At 48.6% G+C, this 11,199-nt stretch overlaps 2 protein-coding genes across 3 annotated transcripts; both read left to right on the forward strand.

The window, feature by feature from the left end:
- Nucleotides 1-216: 216 nt before the first annotated feature.
- On the forward strand, nucleotides 217-5,306 carry THUMPD3 (THUMP domain containing 3). 2 transcript variants are annotated; one of them, XM_027702586.1, is made up of 9 exons: nucleotides 217-463; nucleotides 843-920; nucleotides 1,430-1,963; nucleotides 3,023-3,153; nucleotides 3,567-3,636; nucleotides 4,009-4,124; nucleotides 4,313-4,420; nucleotides 4,674-4,797; nucleotides 5,028-5,306. In XM_027702586.1, the coding sequence occupies exons 1-9, from the start codon at nucleotides 245-247 to the stop codon at nucleotides 5,157-5,159; spliced, it is 1,512 nt and encodes a 503-aa protein (XP_027558387.1). In that variant the 5' UTR covers nucleotides 217-244; the 3' UTR covers nucleotides 5,160-5,306. The 2 variants fall into 2 exon arrangements, with proteins under 2 accessions (XP_027558387.1, XP_027558386.1); XM_027702585.1 differs by having other exon boundaries at nucleotides 218-463; nucleotides 4,310-4,420.
- Nucleotides 5,307-6,359: 1,053 nt separating this feature from the next.
- Nucleotides 6,360-8,950, forward strand: VHL (von Hippel-Lindau tumor suppressor). The gene is made up of 3 exons (XM_027702587.1): nucleotides 6,360-6,581; nucleotides 7,025-7,135; nucleotides 7,484-8,950. The coding sequence occupies exons 1-3, from the start codon at nucleotides 6,371-6,373 to the stop codon at nucleotides 7,666-7,668; spliced, it is 507 nt and encodes a 168-aa protein (XP_027558388.1). The 5' UTR covers nucleotides 6,360-6,370; the 3' UTR covers nucleotides 7,669-8,950.
- Nucleotides 8,951-11,199: the final 2,249 nt, after the last annotated feature.

The raw sequence follows: 11,199 nt of genomic DNA on the forward strand, positions 1-11,199 counted from the left end.
GACACCGGCTCCCCCTCACGCCGCGGGCCGGGGACACCGGCTCCCCCTCACGCCGCGGGCCGCGGCGCCGCCTCCTGCCCGCTCGGAGCAGCGACCCGCGGGCGGGGCCGCGCGGGCGGAAGCGGAAGGGGCGGGGCGGCGGCGCGTGGGGCGGCAGGAGCGGTACCCGTGGTCGGTGCCCGTGGCCGCGGTCGGTGCCGCGCGGCCGCCGGAGCTCCCCGGTCTCCCTCCCCCGGCAGCTGCCATGGCGGAGGCGGCCGGTGACGCGGGGCTGGGTCCGGGTCCGGGTCCAGCCCCAGCCCAGGAGGGCGCGGAGCTCGCGGCCGTTATCGGCGCGACCGTGCCCACAGGGTTCGAGCAGACGGCGGCCGAGGAGGTGCAGGAGAAGCTGGGCTCGGCCTCCAGGATCAGCAGGGACCGGGGCAAGATCTACTTCGCGGTGCCGGCCCGGAGCCTGCCGCAGGTCCGTGCACGCCGCCTGCTCCGCTCCCCGCTCCGCTGTCCCGGCCGCGGCCTCGCTGCCCTGCCCGGCCCGGCCCGGCCCGGCCTGGCCCGGCCCGGCCCGGTCCAGTGGGTCACGGCCCCTCCGAGCCGAACGCTCCGCTGTCGGAGGCCGCGGCCGGCCCGGGTGCAGCAGCTGTATCCGCCTTTATCGCGGTTTGAAGGGGATATTAAGTCAAAGCTGGGGAGGTTAAATCAGTGCAGAGGCGTAGAGTGATAACTCCTTTGGGGACTAAAGTGGAAAATCGTGCATGTAAGATGGCAAAATTCTAACGATAGTAAACACAATCCCCACGACACACGGTTAGTAACGTGCCACCGTGCCTTCTCATCTCCTCTAGGTCCACCGTCTGCGGTCAGTGGATAATTTATTTGTTGTTGTTGAAGAGTTCAAAGACTATCAATTTAAAGAAAATAAGGTGAGGTATTCCTCATTTTTCGGTCAGTTCTGGAGTTTGAAGTGTTGTTTGGTTTGACTTTTTTTTAATTTAAGACTAGTGACAAAGTATTCTGTTTGTTTAACAAGCTCGTTGGGTTTTTCAGTTGTGATATTGTTCCAGTTCATCTTTTCTGGCTTGTAAATGGAACTGTGGCCATGTTGTCTAACATTTTTTCAGTTAAATATTTTGCATTGGCAAAATCTGGGATGAGAGCTGATGCCATATTTGTAGGTCACAGACATAGGACAGTGCTTTGGTCACTTAATGCACTGCTAGCTGTTTGTTTTATGAGATAAATTGTGAAATCCTGTGGTTCTTGTGATTTTCAGTGTAATACCTTTTATGGCAAGAATTGGACAAAAACCTGTAAGCTTTTCTTAAAGATGTAGTGGGTTAACGTTTAATAAACTACTTTGAGAGACCTAAAAATAAAAGATAACTTTTAAAGGAATGGAATGACTTCAAAGTACAACTTCTCTCTGTTAAAGGAAGATGCTTTAAAGGATTTGGAAGATTTGGTTAAAAAGCTGCCCTGGACCGATCCGTTGAAAGTTTGGGAGCTGAACAACAGCTTAAAAAAGAAAAAGACAAAACGCAAAAAACACAATTTGCAGAGTCCTGCAGCCAAGGAGAAGCTGAATGATGGTGGAGAAGAGGGAGGAGTAGACCAAAAAGACACTAATGACCAGGAGGACTGTGCCCAAAACATTGCAGGTGTGGCTAGCAGCCAGGATACAGAGAAGCCCCAGGGGGTGGCATCCCAAAATGGGGGGGAGGAGGAAGAGGAGGATAACGAGCAATTGGATGCGAGGGATGAAGCGCAGGCGAGTTCTGGGAGCGGGCCCAAGGCTGGTGATGGTCAGACAGCTGAAGGAGAGGCGAAGGTGCTCAAGTTCCGAGTGACGTGCAACAGAGCTGGAGACAAGCACAGCTTCACATCCAACGAGGCTGCCAGAGACTTCGGTGGAGCCGTGCAGGAGCACTTCCAGTGGAAAGCTGACATGACGAACTTTGATGTGGAGGTATGGTGGTGTGCCTTGGAAATGCCTGTGTTTCTGCTGTACAAATCTTTAGTTCTTAATTCTGATGCTTAGAGGTCCCCAAATTGCCTTTCAGAGACTCTGGAACTGAAAGTGTTCATTTCCCTGGCACTTTACACGTGTCCTCAGATCCCAGCAGTTGCTGGTGCTTTGGCTATCCATGATGATAATCTCTGGAGTGGCCCAGTGTGGCACCTCTCCCTTCCCCGGGCCTCTCATTTGTTCAAACACTGCTGTCTCCTCTTGTTAGCTGATGAACCCAGCACAGCTGAGCTGGGGCTGCAAAGCTCTCTGCTCTCTCCCAGCCACAGCAAAGGCTTGAGTTCTGAGTATTAACCACCTGCTATAGCCTTTGGGCTCCTTCATATTTAAATGTGATGTCAGTGCCTTCTGCTTTGCTTTTACCCTCAGTAAACCTCTCCTTATTCCGTTGTTTAATACCACTCTAAGTTGTCAGGAGATGCTCCATCTGGAAGCTGGTTGTATGGGTGAAGGGAACAGAAAGGGTTAACAGTAACTGTCCAGTGTTGATTTCCTGTCAGAGGAGAGCAGAGTTTGGGAAAGCACAACCAATACCCTTGGTCCGTGGTGGTGCAGGAGCACTGTTTCTGAGGGACAGAGAGACTTGTTTTTCTTGTAGGTCTCTTAAGGGCTGGTCACTGCCCTGGAGCAAGATGCTAATATGGTCTCCACCACAAATATGAATTTTATTGCTGCTTTGCAGATACTTCACTGTGACTTGCAGGACTTACTTGGTTTCTCCCCCAGACTTACAAACTAAACCTTTTAGGAAGCCAGTGTAATTGTTATAGTGCTTTGGGAAGTCTTGTGTAAAAGATTCTGTGTGACTGAGAGATTATGTGAATGCTCTCCCAAGTTCTGTCCTTTATGGTTATAAAAATGGGGCTTTGATTTTCCTACAAGAAGAAAAGCTCTTTTATACATTGTTCCTGGTTTTTAAATTGCCATATAACTTCCCATAAATATTTACCAGGCATACTATGGAAACTCCTGAAATTCAGTTCAGGTTTTTTTCTTTAGGTTCTTCTGAATATTCACAACAATGAAGTGGTGGTGGGGATTGCATTAACTGAAGAGAGTCTCCACAGACGGAATATCACACACTTCGGACCCACCACGCTGCGTTCCACTCTGGCTTACGGCATGCTCAGGTCGGGGCAGTTGCCTTCTATTATACTCAGTTAATGAGTCCTTTTGTTTCAGAAATTAGGCCCTTTATCTCCCCACTGCTTCCTCAGAAGCCATTTCTGTTAATTCTTGAAAAAAAATTCAAAAAGCAGAGTTGCTGACATGGTGTGCTTTGTAGTTACAGTGGTGGTTTCCCAGACAAGGAAAGTAAATCTTTGCTGTGTTAGCCTAGTTTCAAAATAGTGTATCACATTTGTGAAAGAATTTCACTGTATTGCTGGTTGTAAAATGGTAATTAACGTATTGAAAAAATAATCACAAAGTTTTTTTGTTAAAAGGGTAGAATCAGAATTATTAAAATAGTTCACTTTCCCTTCCTTAGAGAAATTCAGATTTTCTTGGCTTTTCTCACCATATCTTTTCTTCTGTTCTTCAGACTCTGTGATCCCCAGCCCACGGATATCATAGTTGATCCCATGTGTGGTACAGGTGCGATACCAATAGAGGTGATTCTTCCATGATTTTTTTAACTTAATTAAACTTAACAGTATCTGTAACTCAATAATGTGTGTAAGTCTTCTTGGTAAGGACTGAATAGCAAGGTCCAATCTCACCAATTTTTTAACAGATACAAATACACTTTTTGTGAGTGACCTTTTTCCTTCTCTGGTCTATAGCAGGAAGAAACTAAATCCAAAAGTATTTTGAGCCTTAAAGGTGCATAATACCTGTAACAGCTGTCTGTTACAGAACTCTAAATTCCTTGCCATCCACTTGCAGTTGCTTTGTTGTATTTTGTCATGTTTGAGTAATTCTTCTGTTGTATTTTCAGTCAAGCAGTATTGATGCTGATGTTGCTTATTATCAATTCTCCCTAGGGAGCTGCGGAATGGCCCGGCTGCTACCACATTGCAGGGGATAACAACCCTCAGGCTGTGAAGAGAGCAGCAAACAACATCTGCTCCTTACTGAGGAAAAATGAGAGTAAGGACAGGTGAGAAGAGCACAAGGGATTTCTGTTTCCTGCAGTGTTGTATGCAGAGAAATCCACTTGGCATTGATGCTTTTGAGTGTCTAGTTCATATTTTCCTGTTTATTCTGCTTCCAACGTTCTAGATCTCCTCAGTGTAAAAACCTTCTGAGTGCTCATGTCTGAGGTAACTGCCTTTGCCCTTGCAGCAGCACCTCCCTGGGCATTCCCTTGGACATCATCCAGTGGGACATCTGCAACCTGCCTCTCCGGACCGGCTCTGTGGACATCGTAGTGTCAGACATGCCCTTTGGGAAGAGGTGAGGAGTGCTGGAAAGGGGCTGTGCCTCACTGCCACAGCTGCATGGGCTCACCTGGCCAGGCCTGGGCTTCTCTCCAGGCAGGTACTTAACTGGGCCTAGTTAGTTGGGAAGGTGTGACAGGCCCTATGGTAAAAATACAGCTTGAAAGTAACAGTAACTGTGGTCCTGAATAAGCTGATCCCTGTCTGAGGGACCAACGTCAGTGAACTGGTTTCAGTGATCACAGAGGACATCTGAATGTATCTTGCAGGATAGGGTCGAAGAAGAAGAACTGGGACCTCTACCCGGCCTGCCTGATGGAGATGGGCCGGATCTGCACCCCGGGGACAGGCAGGGCTGTGCTGCTTACCCAGGACAAGAAATGCTTTGCCAAGGTATGTTCTGTGAGAGAAAATCAAACCTATTTACACTTGAAAATGTATTGAGAAAAAAACTGTAAGCTGTCATCATTACAGATGTTTTATTTATTGTGCAAAAATTGCTAGCATCTAAATGCAGTTCTGGGTGTGAAAAGTCCCTTGACATTGCCATCAGATGTGATTTAGAATGATAAAAAATAATATTACTGTCTTAACGCTGCTCTCTGGCTGGTTTTGGCTTGCAGGCCTTGTCACGGGTGGGACACATCTGGCGCAGAGCTCAGACCGTGTGGGTGAACGTGGGGGGCCTCCACGCTGCAGTGTATCTGCTGCGGCGCACCTGGGAGAGAGCAGAGGAGAGAAGGTCCTTCTGGTGAACTGCGTGGAAGAAGACACACCTCCAGAATTTGCTGAATGGCCGTTTGGTGAAGCAGACACCACAGGGCTTGGGTCTGTCAGTTCCAAACCCAAACAACCTAAGCAGAAATTGTGTCACACAAATATTAAACCAGGGATCAACTTGAGAGCTGCCAGTTGTACTGTGTGTTCTGAAAACTTGTTATTTAAATCACCTCTCCTCCTTGCCACCCAAACTGAAATTCAGTTGTGGGATTACTAATGCTTTCCATGGCCTGAGTCTTCTATATTTTTCAGTTAAATGTTTATTCCTCTGCTTACAGTAGAAAACATGTTGAGGCAGCTGTGAAGGTAACAGTTTACCAAACTGTAGAAATCTTACATGTATCTTAAAATGACTAACAGGACTACTAAGACGGTCACCTTGAAGGGTTCAGAGGTAGTATTTCTCTAATGTGGGATATTTCCAAATTGAAGTTTTCTAATTTATACCATATGGTCTGATAAGCAAATTCCAGTTAGTAAACAATATGCTGTGCTACTGATTCTCTTGCCTGTTACCTCACCTTAGTGCTAATTACCAGTATATGTCTAATCCATATTTTAATGTTCCACTGTCTTGGCTGAGGGGGTAACTCACACAGCCTTAGCAAACCGTCTGTAGTTACCGTTTGAGAACAAAGATACTTTAGCAGCTATATTAACAAGTTCATGTTTCCAGTGTCTACTGTGGACACATCAAAGCAGCAGTGTTTGAATTTCTTAGGTGATTTAACTGTCATAGTTATGCTGCCACAGTATTTACAAAACTATATTCCCTGTCCACTAACTTGAAGTTGCAAATAATTTTTCTTCTCTAAACATACTGTGATTTCTCAAGCCTCTTACTCTGCTTAACAGAGGCTGAAAACACGTTACTGGTTTGCCCTTTTCATTACAGTGTGTTCATGCTAAGTACTTGTAAGTGTTCAGAGGCAAATTAACAAGTATTAAAGTTTTAGAAGTTTTGCATAAGAGATGATTCTTAATTGTGTTCTTTTCTGGTTTGTGTCCAGATTTAAGAGTAAAGGAAGGGTGTGGCAAACCCGTGTATTTGGTGAGAGGGTCCCTGAGGGGCAGCGCCGTTCCCGCCCCCCGGGGTTCCCTCACGGCAAGCCCCGCCCCTTCTCCCGGCCCGGCCGCGCGCAGGCGCAGAGGGGCGGGGCCGCGTGCCGCGAGGGGCGGGGCCAAGATGGAGCCGCCGCCGCTGCCGGGGGCCCTGAGCGGCCCGGCCGGCCCCGGGCCCGCGCTGCGCTCCGTGAAGACACGGGAGGTCTCCGAGGTCGTCTTCAACAACCGCAGCCCACGCTACGTGCTGCCCGTCTGGCTGAACTTCGAGGGCCTGCCGAAGAGCTACCCGGTCCTGAAGCCGCGCACCGGGCGCGTCTTTCACAGCTTCCGCGGTGGGTGCGGCGGGCCGGGCCGGGCCGGGCTGGGGCGTCGCGGGGCCCAGGTGGTTGAGATGGTTCACCATCTTCTTCTTTTCCTTTTTTTTCCCTCCTTTTCCTCTTTCCGCTCTTCTTTCTCTCCTTTCCTTTTTTCCTTTCCTTATTTCCCTTCCTTTTTTCCTTTCCTTTTTCCTTCCATCCCCTTTTCCTTTTTCCCTTTTTCCTTCTATCCCCTTTTCCTTTTTCCCTTTTTCCTTCCATCCCCTTTCCTTCTTCCTTTTTCCCTTTCCCCTCCCAGTTCACACCAGTGACCAAGGCGGCGGTGGTGGTGAACAGGGAGCTCAGCTGGAGAGCAGCTCTGTCCCTCCCGGATACAGCTCAGTCCTTCGCAAGTGCCCTTCAGAACTGCTCATTAAAAAGTGCCATAACTGCTGCATTCCCACCTTGTTCCCTCCCAGGGCACCTCTGGCTGTTCCGGGATGCAAGGACCAACGATGGGCTCCTTGCCAACCAGCAGGAGCTGTTTGTGGTAGCCCCCAACGTGACCAAAGCTGACATCACACTGCCAGGTAAGGGACAGCACTGCATGTCCCCTGGGGAATTCTGAACTTAGTCTCTTTGAACTTCAGTGTAAGGATGAGTGAGAAATCAGAAGTAAACCTGCTCAGACACAGGGAGAGGTGGTGAGGGATTCTGGGTAGAGCTAGGGGCAGACCTCTCCTGTAAAGGGTCTCTGAGGGGTTTCATAGGTGCCTCATGGCAGGAACCACGTCCCACCCCTCTCTGGTGAGCCCAGCCTGTGGTGGGTGACGCTGCTGCGGGCTGTGCTCTGTGTTCATGGGCTCAGAGCTGCGCTGTGGATGTTGGAGCAGCAGCTGAGAGCCCTTGTGACGAGGCTGTGTTTTGTTTGACCCCAGTGTTCACCCTGAAGGAGAGATGTCTGCAGGTCGTGCGCAGTCTGGTCAGCCCGGTGGACTACAGGAAGCTGGACATTGTTCGATCATTATATGAAGAGCTGGAGGATCATCCTGATATTTCGAAGGATCTTCAGCGGCTTTCTCTGGAGAGGAGTGAACCGTTGAGCAATGGAACTCTGGAATAACGTGATTACTCACTTCAGACTCTTCAATAGCAAACCACTGAGTTTGAGCAGCAAGAGTCACCAGGAAACACGCCAAGAACCAATGCCTCCATTTAAAGTTCTGGAACATAAACTCAGTTAAGTTGGTGATGGTAAGTCAGATCCCAAAGACTGAACAGCACCTGGGGTGTGCCAGCTTCCGATGGTTCGGGTTTGTTCCTCGTTACATGTATCACAAACTGACGGCTCCGGAGGCCTCGCACGGATGCAGCTCAGAAGTTTGGACACTGCGTAGGGATGTAAGATCAGGGCAGCTATATGGAACTTGTTCATACAGAGTAACTTTCATTGTATTGGAAAGCAAATTACACCCAGGATTAATTTAACCCAGACTAATGGTTTCTAAGTGGCAGATCAACACCGGATTTGTTTGAGTAATTTGTTTTGATGGAATTTCCCTGTCATGCATGCCTCGATGTGCCTGTGGGTCACAGCGTGGGGGTTTCTATGTCAGGGTTTCCAGTACCACCTGAAGACCTGACAAACATTATGTTGGTGGAAAAATGATGTGTAAAGGCTTGGGGTTTTTCTGCCTCTTACCTTTGCACTTATACAAACCCATGTCATATCTGCACTGCAGCTGACACATGTTTACTCGTATCATACCTTGAATGCCTTATTTGCCTTCATGATTGGATTCTTGCCTGGCTGATCTCAGCTACAGGGACCAGATCCTAGTTTTGGGACACTTTTGTCCTTCACAGCTGCTTTCCCAGCAGCCTGTACAGGGTTCACAGGAGGTAGATGCTTTGAGTCCTGCCTCTTCCCATCACAGTGCTGTGGTCCAGGTCATAGTGGGGGGGCCTTTTTAGGCCTCTCAGGACCAATGGGGGCTGTATGGGCTCACACAGCCCATTCACAGGCAGGGCCATGCTTTGTGGCAGGCTGGAGAAACAGAGATACCATTTCTTTGCCCATATTCTGTCCCCCACACCTCAGTGAAATGTGTCCTCGTGTGAAAGCAGAGTTGAAAGCAGCATAGTTTCAGCAGACACGTGAATTTTCCACCAGTAACAGATGTGGTGCTGCTCAGGTAGAAGCAGGTTGGCAGGAGATCACAGCAGGTTATGTCTATGCATACATTTGTTTCCAGTTGTACATTCTGGGAGCAGCTGTGAAACTGAGAATCTCAATGTATTCTGTAAGTATGGAATGTCTCCCCTATTTGTTGACTTGTCTTTCTTACGTATTTGAAGTGTGTGAATTGGTCTTTGACATAAAAATCCACACTAGCTTTCTGACTAATTCTGTCAGGTCACTCGCAGTGCCTGTGTGTTTGTATCCCTTGGACAGTCGTTGTGGTTGATCAGTGCTTTGGACTGTACAACCTGCCCAGCCCATTGCTGCAGGACTGTGCTGTGGCTCACAAGTCCTGTCAGCACAGCTTTGGGCAGTGTCTGGGCAGAAGGAGTACGTGCCAAGTCCTGCTCTTACCACCTCTCACAGATCTCTGAAGGGAAAGGTGCCCATGTGGGCCTCGGGAGCAGACGGGTCAGTGCCCCAGGGAGGCTGAGGGTGGGAGGGTGCTGCACTCTGCTCCTGCCCATACCCAGGAGGAGGTTCCCTCCTGAGGCCTTGCACTTCCATGAGCGTGGCAGTTCCACTAGGCCCTGGCAGAAAATTGGCCTGCTTGGCTGCAGCTTTTCCTGTAACAGAGTTGGCATTAGATGTTGGCTTTAACAGATCTGTACATGGCACACACATTCTGGGTATTTCTGAGCTGGCTGGGGTCTGTGATCTCTTGTGTTGCTTATTAGAGTGTATTTTTCTGTTCTGGAGTGCTCCTTTGGGTCAGAATAAAAGGCTGGAGAAACCCCCTGTGGCTCTAAGACATGAACATTGGGAAATGGAGCCTCCTACTAGTTGCTCAGCTGCATTAGCAATAAATGAATGTCATCACTGACTTGTGGCAGCTTCACTAACACTGGGTGGTTTCAGGCAGTCCCATCCCAGGAGCAGTGGTGAGAGCCAGGCCTCAGGGCCAGCCCCAGGGCTGTGGCAGGGAGTGGTGAGGCACAGCTGAAGGGGAGAAACCCTGGAGAAATAACAAATGGTTCTTATGTGTCCAAGGGCTCCAGGAGAGCCCGCAGCAGTTCAGAGTCCTGCCCACACCACACTGTGGGAAAGGGAAGGCTGAACTCATGAATATACAGGATTGTTCTAGTCTGTTTGGAAAGGCAGTTCCAGTTTCCCTGTAACACCCTGCATTACATGTCATGTTGGGAGCAGAACTGAAGCCAGCCATGGAGTTGGATGTGTTCTTTCCCCTTATTTTCCCCTGAGGCAAATAGTCTAAAAGGTTTCACAAGTTTTTGCAGTACCCAAGGGGAAGAAGTGTCTTTTCTTCCTGCTTTTATCCAGTTCCTTGCAACACAATTTCAGTCTCATCTTACATCACTTCCAGAGGTGCTCTGTCTTCCCACGACAATTTAGATGTGTGTCAGAGGGACAGTAAGCTGGGAAAATGGAGGGGAAAAACCCCATAAATGCAACTATTATTGTTGAACTGGTACTACTGCTGAAACAGCTCATCTCAAGGCAGTCTTTGAGTTGTCATATTTTAAATAATACTACACTTTGGATATTTTTGTTTAGTTTTTTTTCTGTCTTTTGACCTTATACCTCTATCAATATCACATTTCTTTCAGCTTTTCCTGCTAATATGGGGCTAAGAGATTCGTTGTTACTTGAATGGCATTTGAGAGGTTCATGATTTCTCAGGCCAGAAGTATAAAAAACTGCCAAAGTTTGAAGGTTTGATACTGAAAACAAGAGTTAGTTGTACTGTTATGTATACGCAGAGTACAAAGAAATGGTAAATTAAAAGCTCTCAAAACTTAACAGCACTGATTTCAATTCATTTAAATGTAGACCTAGGGCTAAACACGAGCAACAGGAACAGAGAGAGGGATGGTTTCAGTTAGGTATTGTGGGCACTCTGGTAGCAGAGGTACAGCAGGAAGGTTCTCCAGGTAGATCGTTTTGGCAGAAGTATTTGTAGCAATTATACTGGCTAATTAATTAATTAGACATTTTAATCAAAAGCAAGTTAAATTAAAAAAAAATTTAGAAAAATTGCCAACTTTAAGAACATACTTTAAACCTCATCCTTGACAAGCAAGACCTGGCCCTCTGACCACTTCTGATGTTTTTTAGTTCTCACTCCCTGCATCTGCTACGGTACCACATGTCAAAATGAGTGAGCTCCCGTGTGCTGCAGTGATGGAAAACGCTGGGAGCGTGATCCCTGCGTGGGATCAGCTGGCAGCACTTTCAGTGCCCTCTCTGGTGGTGGCCGTTCCTTTCTCAGCCCTCGTGAGACCTTTGTCTCGCTGCCCCGTGGGGAGCGTGGCTGGGGTAGATCCAGGGGATCCCTGTTCACAGACCCGTGCCCGCAGGGGATCCCTGTTCACACCCCCGTACCCGCAGGGCCGCGGGAGCCGCCGGCCGAGCGTCCCGGGCCGAGCGTCCCGGGCCGAGCGTCCCGGGCCG

The sequence above is a fragment of the Neopelma chrysocephalum genome, unplaced genomic scaffold (assembly GCF_003984885.1).
Source record: "Neopelma chrysocephalum unplaced genomic scaffold, ASM398488v2 Primary Assembly neopelma1_189, whole genome shotgun sequence".
In the NCBI taxonomy this organism is placed as follows: Eukaryota; Metazoa; Chordata; class Aves; order Passeriformes; family Pipridae; genus Neopelma; species Neopelma chrysocephalum.

Bases quoted from the DNA above. Each gene is read 5' to 3' on its own strand.
- THUMPD3 (XM_027702585.1), top strand. From the start codon at position 245: ATGGCGGAGGCGGCCGGTGACGCGGGGCTGGGTCCGGGTCCGGGTCCA. The intron at 4,125-4,309 runs GTGAGAAGAGCA...TTGCCCTTGCAG, and splicing joins AAAAATGAGAGTAAGGACAG to CAGCACCTCCCTGGGCATTC. The intron at 4,421-4,673 runs GTGAGGAGTGCT...TGTATCTTGCAG, and splicing joins GACATGCCCTTTGGGAAGAG to GATAGGGTCGAAGAAGAAGA.
- VHL (XM_027702587.1), top strand. From the start codon at position 6,371: ATGGAGCCGCCGCCGCTGCCGGGGGCCCTGAGCGGCCCGGCCGGCCCC. The intron at 6,582-7,024 runs GTGGGTGCGGCG...GTTCCCTCCCAG, and splicing joins CGTCTTTCACAGCTTCCGCG to GGCACCTCTGGCTGTTCCGG. The intron at 7,136-7,483 runs GTAAGGGACAGC...GTTTGACCCCAG, and splicing joins AGCTGACATCACACTGCCAG to TGTTCACCCTGAAGGAGAGA.